Source organism: Dendropsophus ebraccatus, chromosome 12 (genome assembly GCF_027789765.1).
Source record: "Dendropsophus ebraccatus isolate aDenEbr1 chromosome 12, aDenEbr1.pat, whole genome shotgun sequence".
In the NCBI taxonomy this organism is placed as follows: Eukaryota; Metazoa; Chordata; class Amphibia; order Anura; family Hylidae; genus Dendropsophus; species Dendropsophus ebraccatus.
In genome coordinates, this window is record NC_091465.1 from 85,938,274 (window position 1) to 85,954,082 (window position 15,809).

Below are 15,809 nucleotides of genomic sequence, written 5' to 3' on the forward strand. Positions count from 1 at the left end.
TTTCTTATACCTCTTTATTGTCTTCTAACAAATCCTCATCACTCTGCAGCCGTGCCACAGATCGCCGCTCAGCCGGAGATGAAAGAGGTCACCACTGGATCAACCGCTGTGTTCCCCTGTCTGGCATCTGGATTTCCAGTGCCTGAGATCACATGGACAAAGGTACCGGTGTCTGTATACAGCTATTCCTGGTCACCTGTATACTAGGTGCCAAAGTTCATAAGCTTCATGAGTTTTCAGTAGTCAGTGACTCTTCAGCCAGTAGATAAATATTTCTAGTATAGGACATCACATGTATGGCATGGTCTGACTATACTTTACATTGTCACCAGCTGGAGGGAGACCTCCCCAGTGATTCTAAAATTGAAAACAATGTCCTGACAATCCCTTCTGTGAAGCCTGAAGATGCCGGGACGTACGTGTGCACGGCAGCCAATCGCCAGGGCAGAGTCACAGCTTTCTCCATGCTAAAAGTTCGAGGTGAGAAATGAGATAAAGCCTAAACTAGAATCATCACAATGTAGCAGTTCATCATCTCCGACCCTGGATACTATGTGCTGTGTATATATGGAGCAGGTTTATTTCTTAAATGAAAAGAAATAACCGTAAGAAAGAATGTTGTGTAACGTTATCTTCATTCATTTTGAGACCTACTGATAGAATCTGACATAGAATCTGATTCGTCTCATATGGGGGTGTCCTGTGTTCTGGAGTGAGTGTTTTGCTTTCTTCTCGCACTTGTACACCGTCCATATGATTCTCTCCTGCCAACTGCCTTCTGTTCTGTCTTCCCTTTATACAACCCGTCTGAGCTGCTCTCCACCCTGTATAAAGCCTGAGTGAGCTGCCCTCCATGTATTCTCTCCTTCCTACATACACCCTGTCTCCTCTCCTCTCTATCTCTAGCTTATGTGAGCTGACCTCTATGTATGATCTCCCTACTCTCTACACTCTTGTTTGTCGTCATGGTTCCCCGATGCTGGGGTTTATTCTGGTTGCTGGGCAGAGTTATCGGTCCTTCATCTTTCACATTGTCTTCTTGTTCTCCTATATTTCCAGAGAGGGTTGTGCCTTACTTCAACGGTAACCCCCAGTCATACCTCGCCCTGCCAAGCTTGAAGGACGCCCACAAGAAATTTGAAGTAAAGATCACCTTCCGCCCAGACTATGCTGATGGTAAGAGAGACTTTATGTGGAGTAAAGGGGAAAATGTTGTAATACCACTTGTCCTGGGATACAACTGTATGGGCACAATCCGGGATAATGGGCCTGGACAAGGATTTATAGCTGGTGAAGATGGAGGCGGAACATTTTCACCTCTGCAAGTTCAGTGGTGTCCTATGTTACATAGGTCTCTTGTTTCCGCTCTTACTGTAGAGATTCCCTTCCTGGTTAGCAGTATTATGTGAGTGATTTCCCATGTTGCTACTCTCTTGTCTCTCCTGACTTTTCCTTCTCTTCTCTCTAGCCCTCATTATGTACTCTGGTAAGTGCTCCGGCATCGCATGTCTGAGTTCAGAGACAATCCCTGGCCCGGCCCCACAATATTTGCAGTGATAGAGCATTATTGTATGGTTGCATGATTACCTATCGGCTAATGCTTGGCCTGGAGACATGTGCAGGTGTCTCTGCGGTCAGTGCATGGTCTGATGGTACTGACTGCCCCAATAAGGGTCAGCTGCAGTAACACGGCCCCCTTGATATATGTGTAGCCTCCTCTACTGATCCAGAGAATGGATTTCTATGATGCTTTATTGTGTGTAGTGACTATCAGTGTGATTATAACCCTAGCCTTGCATTCTGTGCTCCACGATGTCAGTAGATCTATAATATCCAGTATAGACTACTACTCCCTCCTTCCTTCCAAGCTTAACAAAGCAGGACCTGGGCTGTGCAGCTTTGACATCAGTTTTTATTGATTTATCCAGTATCACTCTCACCCTCCTCCTAATGTAGAGATGTTCGGTATCATTCCCATCACTCTCATGTATATAAACACATCTGGTATCATTTCCATCCTCCTTATTGTGATACATCAATCCTATCCCCCCCCCCCCCCCCATTTATATAGAGATAACAAGTATTATGTCCATGATCCCCCCCTTGTTTGTACAGACATCTCAGTAGTACTCCCATCCTCCCCTTGTTGTACAGACATCTCAGTAGTACTCCCATCCTCCCCTTCTCATAGAGACATCCAGTAGCACTCCCATCTTCCCCTTCTCAGTAGTACTCCCATCCCATCATACTCACATCCAGCATCCTCCCGATTCTTCAGTATATACAATCTGTAGGGAGTTTGTTGGAACGCTGGTGACTGTTCCTGTTCCCGGAGGACTGAACTTTCTTTGTCCATTTATTTTCCGGTATCTTGTCTGCTCCGAGCATCCTGAATATCTTTCTTGATCTCCCGGCAGGGGGTGCAGGTCCCTATAATAACTCTGCTTGGATTTTCATAGGAATGCTGGTCTACAGCGGACAGAAGAAAAGCAAAGGAGCTGATTTCATGTCTTTCGGCCTCGTAGGAGGACGTCCAGAGTTCAGGTGACGGCTCAGACTCAGATGGGTGGGATTACGTCTGGCTCTATGAGTCTTTACATCAGAGAGGGTTACATATTATGGCCACATTTACATTCTGTAAAGATCCACAGTGGGATCTTTCTGGATTTAGTCTATCGAACTCATCGACTATTTTACCTTCTGTGGCATCTATGATACCACAGACCCTGTGACGCGTTTCCTCTGTCATTGCAGATTTGACGCAGGTTCAGGGATGGCGACAATCCGGTACCCAATACCCATTAGTCTGGGCGAGTTCCATACCGTGACCCTCTATAGGCATCTGAATAAGGGATCCCTGATCGTGGATAACCAGATGCCTATCAATGGCTCCTCCCAGGTACGTTCACTACATCACTGTGTAGACATCTTCTAAGACTGAGGCTGGGGGTGTCTTCTCTTCTAATGCATAACCCTCTCATACGCTCCACATCTTCTCTCCCTTGTAGGGTAAATTCCAGGGTCTGGACCTCAATGAAGAGCTGTATCTCGGAGGTTATCCAAACTTTGAGGTCTTGTCCAAGACAGACCTGAAAAGAGGGTTTGTGGGTGAGTAAAACTTGTCCTGTTCTTGCTTTTGTCTCTGTCAGACCTTCTATCTCACAAGTTACCGCCCTCATTAGGCTGCGTCCGCCAGCTGGTCATCCAGGGAGAAGAAATAATTTTTAAGGACTTGGATCTAAAAGCAAAAAACATCTCCAGATGCCCAACCTGTAAAGATCGACCCTGCAAGGTAAAGGCGTCAATAACACAAGCACTACCGGATACAGTAATATTATAAACCATGCATAGGATGCCATGGATAGGTGCTCACACGTCAGTCCACCAGGTTCAGATAGGTGCTCACATGTCAGTCCACCCAGCTCAGATAGGTGCTCACATGTCAGTCCACCCAGCTCAGATAGGTGCTCACACATCAGTCTACTCAGTTCAGATAGGTGCTCTCACATCAGTCCACCTGGCCCAGGTAGATGCTCACACGTCTGTCCACCCAGGCTGAATAGGTGTTCACGCGTCTGTCCGCCTGGGTCGGATAAGTGCTCACACGTCTGTCCGCTCGGGTCGGATAAGTGCTCACACGTCTGTCCGCTCGGGTCGGATAAGTGCTCACAGGTCTGTCCGCTCGGGTCAGATAAGTGCTCACAGGTCTGTCCGCTCGGGTCGGATAAGTGCTCACACGTCTGTCCGCTCGGGTCGGATAAGTGCTCACAGGTCTGTCCGCTCGGGTCGGATAAGTGCTCAAACGTCAGTCCGCCCGGGTCGGATAAGTGCTCACACGTCTGTCCGCCCGGGTCGGATAAGTGCTCACACGTCTGTCCGCCAGGGTCGGATAGGTGCTCACACGTCAGTCCGCCCGGGTCGGGTAGGTACTCACACGTCAGTCTGTCCAGCTCGGATAAGTGCTCACGTGTCAGTCTCACTGTCTTCAGCAAATCTCAAAGCCATTTCCAACTTGTATATGTTTTTTGCTCCTTTCAGAACAAAGGAATCTGCCGGGACTCAGACAGCAGCAGTTATGTCTGTGATTGTCCTCCTGGCTTTGCTGGCAGCAACTGTGAACATTCTCAAGCTCTGCATTGTCACCCAGGTACTGACAGAGGACATCAGATGGAGGGGGCAGTATGTATCTGGCTGATATCTCATCACCTCCATTCTCTTTATTAGGTGCCTGTGGACATGAAGGAACCTGCATCAACCGCGCAGATGGGACGGGATACACATGTCGATGCCACCTGGGCCAACATGGAGAAAAATGCATGGATGGTATGAAGTGGTGAATCAGTGGCATAACTCTAGTATAGTGAAAGCATCTTTATGGCTTCCATATGCATTTCACCCATATTAGGTGTATATATATATATATCTTCCAACTGCCCCGACAGATGAGGTCGGGGAAAAGAAGGATTTAGCATGTTGAATTTTAGCACCGATTCATTTTGTGTCATTTTAAAGGTATGGTCCCTTTAATCCAGCCTAGTACAGTACCGCACCCTCTTTCCTGCAGGTGTCATGGTGCACACTCCTTCATTCAATGGAGAAACCTCTTACATCTCTTACCCATCTCTCACTAACATCCATGATGATCTGCGAGTGGACCTAGAGTTTAAACCCCTGTCTCCAAACGGACTCATATTCTTCAGTGGTGGGAAGGGCGCTCCGGACTTTGTGTCACTCGCCATGGCTGGGGGTCATCTTGAATTCCGCTATGAACTGGGATCAGGTAAGCAGATCTCTTTGGGCACTTCTTCTAGTTCTTTCTATAAAGTGACCGCAAAAAGTGCTGGAAGTGACCGTTATCTTGTCCTGTAGGGTTGGCCATTTTACGTAGCACCGATCCTGTTACATTGGGACATTGGCACAAGGCATCTGCTGAGAGAATCCATAAGGACGGAACGCTCCAGGTTGACAGTGCGCCGCCTGTGAAGAAGTCGTCTCCTGGAAAGAGCCTTGGCCTCAACTTGAAGACGCTGATGTACCTGGGAGGTGTGGATGGTTCTGTGACCCTCCCCAAAGCTGTCAATATCACACAGCCGTACCAGGGCTGCATCGGAGAAGTGAGTTCTTTGTTCATAGCGACAACTGTAATAGCAGTGGTGGAGTGAGGAGATATCTGATGGGATTCTTGGTTCTGATATTTTTCATTTAATTTTAACAGGTTTCCATCAATGGCAAGAAAGTGGACATCTCCTATAGCTTTATAGAAAGCCACAGTATCAGTCAGTGCTATGACAGTTCTCCCTGTGACCGCATGCCCTGTCTGCACAGAGGCCACTGTATGCCAACTGGAGAGTATGAGTTCCAGTGTATCTGCCGGGATGGATTTAAAGGTGAGACCATAAGCGTCCTTGGCTGAGGAGGACAGAGATAGACGGTTGTCCGTTACATTTTGGAGGCAGTTATTGAACACCAGACGTTATCATCCATTGACCTTACAGCTCCTAGATTGTGTGTCCCTCCTAGGGTCGACCATTTTAACATGGACACAGTACAGGACTCGGGTTAAATGACAACACATTTTGATTTGCTGTCACAGCCCTGTATCTCTGTATGGCTTAGCAGACCATGTATTTGTTAGTCCCAACATCTTCATATTACAGGTGATCGCTGTGAATCACACGAGGATCGATGCCAGATCCACAATCCCTGCACCAATGGCGGCACCTGCAAGGAAAACAAATGCCACTGCCCAGAAGGCTTTTCAGGAACGTACTGTGAGCGAGGTGAGGCCATCCATCTGACATGTGAGCATGAGACAAACAGTGGGGAAATTAAATATTTGCTGCCAATTTTGAAAGTTTTCCCACCTACAAAAATGGAGAAGTGTGTAATTTTTATGGTAGGAACACTTCACCTGTGAGACAGAAACTATAAAAGAAATCAGAAAAAAACACATTGTATGATGTATAAATAATTAATGTTGTTACAAAACATAACATCACCGACCAACCAATAGGAGTCTGTTATGGTGCGTTTACATAGGCAGATTTATCTGACAGATTTTGGAAGCCAAAGCCAGGAATGGATTTGAAAAGAGGAGAAATCTCAGTCTTTCCTTTATAACCCGTTCCCTGTTTATGGTCCGTTCCTGGCTTTGACTTAAAAAATCTGTCAGATAAATCTGCCTGTGTAAACGCACCATAAGTTTCTCCTCCTACTCAACACTCATCACCTGGATTACCTGCACCTGTTTCATGTTTTTACCTGTGTGGAAAAAAAAAAACTGTCCACACACTAATCAGACTCCAACCTCTCCACCATGGCCAAGACCAAAGAGCCATCTAAGGACACCAGGGACAAAAATGTAGACCTGCACATGGCTGGGATGGGCTACAGGCAGCTTGGTGAGAGGGCAACAACTTTTGGCACAATTATTAGAAACACCATATGACTGTGAATCTTTCATTGTCTGGGGCTCCATGCAAGATCTCACAAGTCCCTCCCATCCCTCCAGGGTAAGGAGGATTGTGAAAAAGGTCAGGAATTGGCCCAGAACTACACAGGAGGACCTGGTCAATGACCTGAAGAGAACTGGGGCCACAGTCTCATAGATTACGGTTAATAACACACTACACTAGCATGGGTTAAAATCCCACAGGGCACGCAAAGGTCCCCCTGCTCATAACAGTACATGACCAGGACTGTTTAAAATTCGCAAATGACCATCTGTATGACCTAGAGGAGACATAGGAGAAGGTCATGTGTTGAGCCCTAAATACAACTTTTTAGTTTCAACTCAACTCGCAGTGTTTGGACAAGAAGAAGGATGAGTACAAGCCCAAGAACACAGTCCCAACCGGAAGCATGGAATTGGAAACATCATATTTGGGGGCTTTTCTACAAACGGGACTGGGTGACTGCACCGTATTGAAGGGAGGATGGATGGGTGGATGGGGCCATGTATTGCAAGATTTTTCCCAGCAACCTCCTTCCTTCAGTAAGACCATTGAAGATGGGGTCAAGGCTGGGTCTTCCAGCAGGACGATGACCCGAAACATACAGCCAACTAAGGAGCAGCTCTGGAAGAAGCATTTCAGGGTCCTGGAGTAGCCTAGCCAGTCTCCACACCTGAATCCAATAGAAAATCTTTGGAGGAGCTGAAACTTAAGGCCCTATTCCACGGAACGATTATCGTTCGTATTCGGCCGATATCGGCCGCTACGGACGATAATCGTCCCGTGGAATAGAGTGCAACGATCAGCCGACATCGTTCATGTCGGCTGATCGTTGCAGTCGCTTGTTTTTCAACATCGCTGATATAGCAGCGATCTGCTGCCGTCGCTCCGTTGAATAGGAGCATCGGCAGCAGACACTGCTGTATCCTATGGGCTGCCCGGACGATTTAGCGAGAGCGCTCGTTTGCTTCTCTGACGACCAGTGGAATAGGGGCATTAATGTTGCCCAGTGACAGACCCAAACCTAAAAGATCTGTAGAAGATGTGTATGGAGGAGGGGTACACAATCCCTGCTGCAAACCTGGTCAAGGCCTCTAGGAAACGTCCGACCTCTGTAACTGCAAACAGAGGTTTCTGCAGCAAACAGGGGCTTCTCTTCTTCTATTGTATCAGATCCGTATTTCATGTAATAAAATAGTGGATAATTCTTTATAATTCCTACAATGTAATTATCTGGAATGTTCAATAGATTCTCTCACAGGTCACGTTACCAACCAAAAATATTACACCCCTCTTTATGTAGGTGGGAAAACTTTCAAAATCGTCAGAGTATCAAATACTTATTTTTCCCACTGTAAATAACACAGTTGGGTGGGGGGGGGGGGTCACCAAGTCACGTAGTCCAGATCTGCAGCAGTGAAAATCTTATAAAACTACATTAGTAGAGAACATGGGTGTCTTCATCCCCTCAAGTTTTATTTTTCATAATAGTATCATCCTTTCTATACTCACTATTACTTGCTCATCATGGTGTCCTCATTCCCTCTACACACAGTTCCTTACCCGTCATGGTGTACTCATCCCCTCTACACACAGTTCCTCGCCTGTCATGGTGTCCTTATCCCCTATACACACAGTTCCTCGCCTGTCATGGTGTCCTCATCCACTCTGCACATAGTTCTTCACCCCATCATGGTGTCCTCATCCCCTCTACACACAGTTCTTCACCTGTCATGGTGTCCTCATCCCCTCTACACATAGTTCTTCACCCCATCATGGTGTCCTCATCCCCACTACACACAGTTCTTCACCCCATAATGGTGTCCTCATCCCCTCTACACACAGTTCTTCACCCCATCATGGTGTCCTCATCCCCACTACACACAGTTCTTCACCCCATCATGGTGTCCTCATCCCCTCTACACACAGTTCTTCACCTGTCATGGTGTCCTCATCCCCTCTACACATAGTTCTTCACCCCATCATGGTGTCCTCATCCCCACTACACACAGTTCTTCACCCCATAATGGTGTCCTCATCCCCTCTACACACAGTTCTTCACCCCATCATGGTGTCCTCATCCCCACTACACACAGTTCTTCACCCCATCATGGTGTCCTCATCCACTCTGCACATAGTTCTTCACCCCATCATGGTGTCCTCATCCCCTCTACACACAGTTCTTCATCCCCATCATGGTGTCCTCATCCATTCTGCACATAGTTCTTCACCCCATCATGGTGTCCTCATCCCCTCTACACACAGTTCTTCACCCCATCATGGTGTTCTCATCCCCTCTACACACAGTTCTTCACCCCATCATGGTGTCCTCATCCCCTCTACACACAGTTCTTCACCCCATCATGGTGTCCTCATCCCCACTACACACAGTTCTTCACCCCATAATGGTGTCCTCATCCACTCTGCACATAGTTCTTCACCCCATCATGGTGTCCTCATCCCCACTACACACAGTTCTTCACCCCATCATGGTGTCCTCATCCACTCTGCACATAGTTCTTCACCCCATCATGGTGTCCTCATCCCCACTACACACAGTTCTTCACCCCATAATGGTGTCCTCATCCCCACTACACACAGTTCTTCACCCCATCATGGTGTCCTCATCCATTCTGCACATAGTTCTTCACCCCATAATGGTGTCCTCATCCCCTCTACACACAGTTCTTCACCCCATCATGGTGTCCTCATCCCCACTACACACAGTTCTTCACCCCATCATGGTGTCCTCATCCACTCTGCACATAGTTCTTCACCCCATCATGGTGTCCTCATCCCCTCTACACACAGTTCTTCATCCCCATCATGGTGTCCTCATCCATTCTGCACATAGTTCTTCACCCCATCATGGTGTCCTCATCCCCTCTACACACAGTTCTTCACCCCATCATGGTGTTCTCATCCCCTCTACACACAGTTCTTCACCCCATCATGGTGTCCTCATCCCCTCTACACAGTTCTTCACCCCATCATGGTGTCCTCATCCCCACTACACACAGTTCTTCACCCCATCATGGTGTCCTCATCCACTCTGCACATAGTTCTTCACCCCATCATGGTGTCCTCATCCCCACTACACACAGTTCTTCACCCCATCATGGTGTCCTCATCCACTCTGCACATAGTTCTTCACCCCATAATGGTGTCCTCATCCCCACTACACACAGTTCTTCACCCCATCATGGTGTCCTCATCCACTCTGCACATAGTTCTTCACCCCATAATGGTGTCCTCATCCCCACTACACACAGTTCTTCACCCCATCATGGTGTCCTCATCCACTCTGCACATAGTTCTTCACCCCATCATGGTGTCCTCATCCCCACTACACACAGTTCTTCACCCCGTAATGGTGTCCTCATCCCCTCTACACAGTTCTTCACCCCATCATGGTGTCCTCATCCCCACTACACACAGTTCTTCACCCCATCATGGTGTCCTCATCCCCTCTACACACAGTTCTTCACCCTATCATGGTGTCCTCATCCACTGTGCACATAGTTCTTCACCCCATCATGGTGTCCTCATCCCCTCTACACACAGTTCTTCACCCCATCATGGTGTCCTCATCCACTGTGCACATAGTTCTTCACCCCATCATGGTGTCCTCATCCCCACTACACACAGTTCTTCACCCCATAATGGTGTCCTCATCCCCACTACACACAGTTCTTCACCCCATCATGGTGTCCTCATCCATTCTGCACATAGTTCTTCACCCCATAATGGTGTCCTCATCCCCTCTACACACAGTTCTTCACCCCATCATGGTGTCCTCATCCCCACTACACACAGTTCTTCACCCCATCATGGTGTCCTCATCCACTCTGCACATAGTTCTTCACCCCATCATGGTGTCCTCATCCCCTCTACACACAGTTCTTCATCCCCATCATGGTGTCCTCATCCATTCTGCACATAGTTCTTCACCCCATCATGGTGTCCTCATCCCCTCTACACACAGTTCTTCACCCCATCATGGTGTTCTCATCCCCTCTACACACAGTTCTTCACCCCATCATGGTGTCCTCATCCCCTCTACACAGTTCTTCACCCCATCATGGTGTCCTCATCCCCACTACACACAGTTCTTCACCCCATCATGGTGTCCTCATCCACTCTGCACATAGTTCTTCACCCCATCATGGTGTCCTCATCCCCACTACACACAGTTCTTCACCCCATCATGGTGTCCTCATCCACTCTGCACATAGTTCTTCACCCCATAATGGTGTCCTCATCCCCACTACACACAGTTCTTCACCCCATCATGGTGTCCTCATCCACTCTGCACATAGTTCTTCACCCCATAATGGTGTCCTCATCCCCACTACACACAGTTCTTCACCCCATCATGGTGTCCTCATCCACTCTGCACATAGTTCTTCACCCCATCATGGTGTCCTCATCCCCACTACACACAGTTCTTCACCCCATAATGGTGTCCTCATCCCCTCTACACAGTTCTTCACCCCATCATGGTGTCCTCATCCCCACTACACACAGTTCTTCACCCCATCATGGTGTCCTCATCCCCTCTACACACAGTTCTTCACCCCATCATGGTGTCCTCATCCCCTCTACACACAGTTCTTCACCCCATAATGGTGTCCTCATCCCCACTACACACAGTTCTTCACCCCATCATGGTGTCCTCATCCACTCTGCACATAGTTCTTCACCCCATCATGGTGTCCTCATCCCCTCTACACACAGTTCTTCACCCCATAATGGTGTCCTCATCCCCACTACACACAGTTCTTCACCCCATCATGGTGTCCTCATCCACTCTGCACATAGTTCTTCACCCCATCATGGTGTCCTCATCCCCTCTACACACAGTTCTTCACCCCATAATGGTGTCCTCATCCCCACTACACACAGTTCTTCACGCTATCATGGTGTCCTCATCCCCATTACACACAGTTCCTCATCATGGTGTCCACAGCTTCTTCTGTAGTTAGAAGCTTTGCGTTGTCTGTGTTCCCGTGTTAATAAGCTTATTTGCATTTGTACAGGAGCAGCAGCGACAAATCTGGAGGACGGCGTTCACGAAGGGAGTGGGGGGAACGGTATTGTATCCCCAATTTTTTTTTCTGAATATCCTCTCATTTCCAACATATTATTTAATGTGATTTGGGATATGAGTTACTGTTGACTTTCAGCTCTTACGCAGCTGACGGCCTGTAAACAGCATCGCTCCATATTGTGATACGATATGAGCTCTGTGATGTCCAGTGTCCCAGATCACATTTTCCATAGGATCCTTTTACCAACTTCCTACCTATCTGTTCTTTATTTTGTGGTTTCCGTCCCGTCTCCACGTTGATTGGCTGTAATCCTTGTCATGTGGACTCCCCTGATTGGTTCAGAAAGGTTCCCGCCCACTACTTCAGCCAATGAGCTTTTTTTGTTTTCTGCCGCTTTTCTAGACGCCCCTGGAGTTTATGGATCCTCCTTTTCCGGTGACTCTTACATTGTTCTTCCAAGGCACACGTTCCCCAGGAGGTAGGAAAGTAGAGGATGACGCATCTTGTGGATATGGTTTCACTCTCACTGGATGGTGACTTTTACATCACTCGCTCTCTGTTTCTTCCAGCCGACCAGACTCTCCAGAAACCATTGAGCTGGAGCTGAGGACCACGTCCACCGATGGTGTGATTTTCTGGCAGGGAATGGTGAGTCTGCCGGCTCCATGTCTGAGGCCACATCCGGGGTCACACAAGATTCAGAACAACATCTGACGCTCTGAATTCAGACATTGGTGACCTCCACTATTGCTTTCCTCAGTTTTAAGCCAAGTTCACACAGGGCATTTTTACAATAAACTGCTGTTGTTTAATGACAGCAGCCAATTACACTACAGCCTGTTGAACCCTGGCCATAGTGTATACACACTGTTCCTACGTGGCCACACAGGAAACTGACATGTCTATTTTGTACTATTCCCATGAACAGTACGGTTAGACATTACATTGCGTGCTATGGCTAATTGGAGTGCTGGCACACCCAAATGTACACCTGAATGTGCCCGCATTCCAATTAAGATGAAGTGATGTTTACCCGGCCGGGTTAACATCTCAGATTGTGGCTGTCATGTCACAGACTGGCCGCTGTTTTGCCATCAACTTGTCTCACATATTCTGTGTATCATTCACACTGTGATTATACTGAGCTGCAGTACTACAGTAAATTGGTGCTGATCATATAAGTGTATTACTGGTGCACAGCTATACATTGCATGTATATAGATTACACCTCTGTATACAGGTCTGTATGGATCCCTCACACCACTCATATATAGATTGCACCTCTGTATATGGGTCTGGATGGATCCCCCAGGTATAGAATGCTTATATTAAGACTACACCTCTGTATACAGGTCTGTACTGACTTCTCAATATGCTTATATATAGACTACACATCTGTATACATTTGTCATATATAGACCACCCATCTGTACACAGGTATACACTGCTCATAAATAAACTACACATCTGTATACAGGTCTGTATAGATCCCTCACACTGTTCATATATAACCTACACCTCTGTATACAGGTCTGTACTGATCCCTCAGGTATACACTGTTTATATATAAACTACACATCTGTATAGAGGGTGTACACAGTTCATATATACATTACAAAGGTCTGTATTGATCCCTTGGGTATATACTTCTCATATTTTAGCTATGCATGTCTGTACTGATCCCTCAGGTATATAAGGCTCATATATAGATTACACCTCTGTGTAAAGATCTGCACTGATCACTTAATCCCACGGGGTCCACAGAGGCCTCAGTCACATTGCTTGCATGTTCTCATCATTAAAGCTTCCATTTTCATGTCCCATTAGGAAGGCTTGTGGCTGGAGCATGATCTGCATGATACTAACCAGGTATTTATCATGATACAAGTCACAGACTTACTAACCAAGGACAGGCTTACGTGCCATCCACAAGGCGAGCTTGATACTCTGCTTACTCCATGTTGGCAGATGTCCTGATGTATAATTCTAGCAGCTTCATCTTAATAACAACCTGAAGCACTGGGCCTGGTATTGGTGCCTCCCTGTGACTCTATTATTGACTTTTCATTTGCCAGGAGGAAAAAGAACAAGGCAGGGAGCGTGATTTCATCAGTCTGGGTCTGCGGGATGGACACCTCCTCTTCAGGTTAGTGTGGCTGATGCATCAGACATCATGATAACCTGGACCGTCTACTACTCGTGTCCTAACGTCTCTCCAACCTTCTCTGTTCTCACAGTTATCAGCTGGGGAGTGGTGAGGCCAATATCATCACTGAGGATCCCATCAATGACGGAGAATGGCACAAGATCACTGCCGTAAGGTGAGATCTTCTTGGGGATCCGCTGCCTTTCAACTTCATCTCATGACTATTGCAGCCCCGTGCCTGGATGGTTGCAGACTGTGCAGCAGTTACATGTCTCTGGGTTCACAGAACAATGTGTGTGGGAAGGGGTGCCCATAACAATAACCCACTATGGATAAGAAGTTGTAATGATGAGTCTTTATTGATGATGCCCTTTTCTTGACAGGGAAGGGAAGGCCGGCTCAGTCCACATTGATGGAGAGGAAGTGATCTCTGGAAGCGCGCCAGGAAAAAATATAATGGTGGACACAAAGAGCAAAGTCTATCTGGGTAAGAAAATTAATCACAGATCCCTTCATGGTGTTGACTATGACATATTCTCGAGAAATCTTCTGCTATGGGAAGATATCATGTTTTCACGAGTGCAAGAATTTCAGAATTTTCTTTTTTCATCCCCTTCATAGTGAAAATAATAAATGTCTTTGCATCTATATGACGTACAGAAAAATAAGAGGCTGCCCTCATAGACTTTTTGTGTTTTTTTTAACTAAAAGCTGCAATTTGATTAATGTGAATATACTGTAATAATAAAAGAATACAGAGGGGATGCTAGATGGGCTGTAGCGATGTCTGTGCTGCCCTTGCTTTGTACATGAAAAATAATAATGTTTATACTTACCTGTCCAGGCTCCCGCGGTGTCCTGCAGTCTTTTGCCCATGTTCCCCGCTGACACTTCTGGCCTGGTCTCTTCAGTGACAGGTTGCTCAGCCAATAACTGTCCGAGATGGGAGAGCATTGCGACCAGTGATTGGCTTAGTGGACCGGGCTAGAAGAGTCAGCTGGAAACACAGACAAAAGGTTCAGGAGAACAGGGGAGAATAGGTAAGTATAAACTGTCATCAGCTGACGGACACAATATAAAATGGCAGTATCTCTCTTGCTCCAGGTGGAGTCCCCAATGTGAAGCTGATGACAGGAGGAAAGTTTTCCACTGGTATTACTGGATGCATCAAAAACGTGGTACTTCTAAATGCCCGACCATCTCACCAGCTGCACCAGCCCATCGACCTGAAGCACCAGTCAGAGATGGCGCACAACACCAGAGAGTGCCCCTCCTAGGTGGGGGCAGGGCTTCCCGACAGTAAGAACTGGGGGGGCAAGCAAGAGACTATTGAAACAAAAAACAAAGAAAAGACAGTGTCAAAATGGAGTCTAAATATACAAGGTGCTTCTGCTGCTACCAAAAACCAAGAGGTGGTGCTAACGAAAGTATTTGGATTGCGCATTTCTGTATTACCTACACAGAATCTCTTCTTTTTAATTATTTTTTTAATGTCTTCAGATTTCCATGTGTTTTACTGCTGGATGAAGGAAATTTGTATGTATTGAACCAGATGTATGTTTTTTAAAAAGAATCCCTAACCCAAAAAAAAAACAACTAACAAAACCAGATGTGTGACACCACTGCTCCGGCTCATGTGTATCCACGTGCCACAGTATTGTCGCCTGCACCTGCAAAAAGATGGGGAGCCTGTAGGAACCCCCCTAAGAAAATGTTACCTTATCCTGCCCATGATAAAGTGCAGGGCACAGTTAATAGGCAGGGGCCCTTGACCCAAGGTCTGGACAGAGAGGCTCCTCCATTCTTGCCTGATTGGGAGTGGATGTATGTAAAAGGCTGCAAGTTCTCATATGTCCCTATAGGGTTTCCCTTGTGCCCCTCATTTGTCCCTATATGAGCTTCCCTGTGCCCCTCACACATTATTTATGTCATTAGTATATTAGAAAGGTCCAAGTCTTGGTAAATCCTCATCATTCCTCTCTGCCATTTGCCTTGCTGCGGGGTTGTTTCAGTTTTGCCCTGTGTACTGGATGCAGATGGATATAGATGCAGAATATAATATATATATATATATATATATATATATGTATGTTCCCAGGACCCATCATTGCCATCCTATCCAAAGAGAACACCTCGCTCCCCTCGCAGGACGTGGCAGGC

The 15,809-nt window shown here is 46.9% G+C and overlaps 1 protein-coding gene across 15 annotated transcripts in view; it reads left to right on the plus strand.

Moving 5' to 3' along the window:
- HSPG2 (heparan sulfate proteoglycan 2) overlaps positions 1-15,271 on the plus strand; it is a 110,263-nt gene extending 94,992 nt beyond the window's left edge. For 8 of the 15 annotated variants that reach the window (XM_069946843.1, XM_069946852.1, XM_069946850.1 and 5 more), the window contains 22 exons: positions 50-162; positions 333-480; positions 1,060-1,176; positions 1,469-1,486; positions 2,460-2,544; positions 2,755-2,899; positions 3,009-3,108; positions 3,183-3,292; positions 4,039-4,147; positions 4,225-4,323; positions 4,565-4,780; positions 4,870-5,114; positions 5,216-5,387; positions 5,658-5,780; positions 11,492-11,545; positions 11,906-11,981; positions 12,073-12,151; positions 13,331-13,372; positions 13,579-13,649; positions 13,741-13,824; positions 14,033-14,136; positions 14,754-15,271. In XM_069946843.1, the coding sequence (XP_069802944.1) occupies positions 50-162; positions 333-480; positions 1,060-1,176; positions 1,469-1,486; positions 2,460-2,544; positions 2,755-2,899; positions 3,009-3,108; positions 3,183-3,292; positions 4,039-4,147; positions 4,225-4,323; positions 4,565-4,780; positions 4,870-5,114; positions 5,216-5,387; positions 5,658-5,780; positions 11,492-11,545; positions 11,906-11,981; positions 12,073-12,151; positions 13,331-13,372; positions 13,579-13,649; positions 13,741-13,824; positions 14,033-14,136; positions 14,754-14,926 (2,483 nt within the window). In that variant the 3' untranslated portion in view covers positions 14,927-15,271. The remainder of the gene's footprint in view (positions 1-49; positions 163-332; positions 481-1,059; positions 1,177-1,468; positions 1,487-2,459; positions 2,545-2,754; positions 2,900-3,008; positions 3,109-3,182; positions 3,293-4,038; positions 4,148-4,224; positions 4,324-4,564; positions 4,781-4,869; positions 5,115-5,215; positions 5,388-5,657; positions 5,781-11,491; positions 11,546-11,905; positions 11,982-12,072; positions 12,152-13,330; positions 13,373-13,578; positions 13,650-13,740; positions 13,825-14,032; positions 14,137-14,753) is intronic. The other 7 variants (XM_069946853.1, XM_069946856.1, XM_069946858.1 and 4 more) reach the window with 4 other exon arrangements.
- Positions 15,272-15,809: the final 538 nt, after the last annotated feature.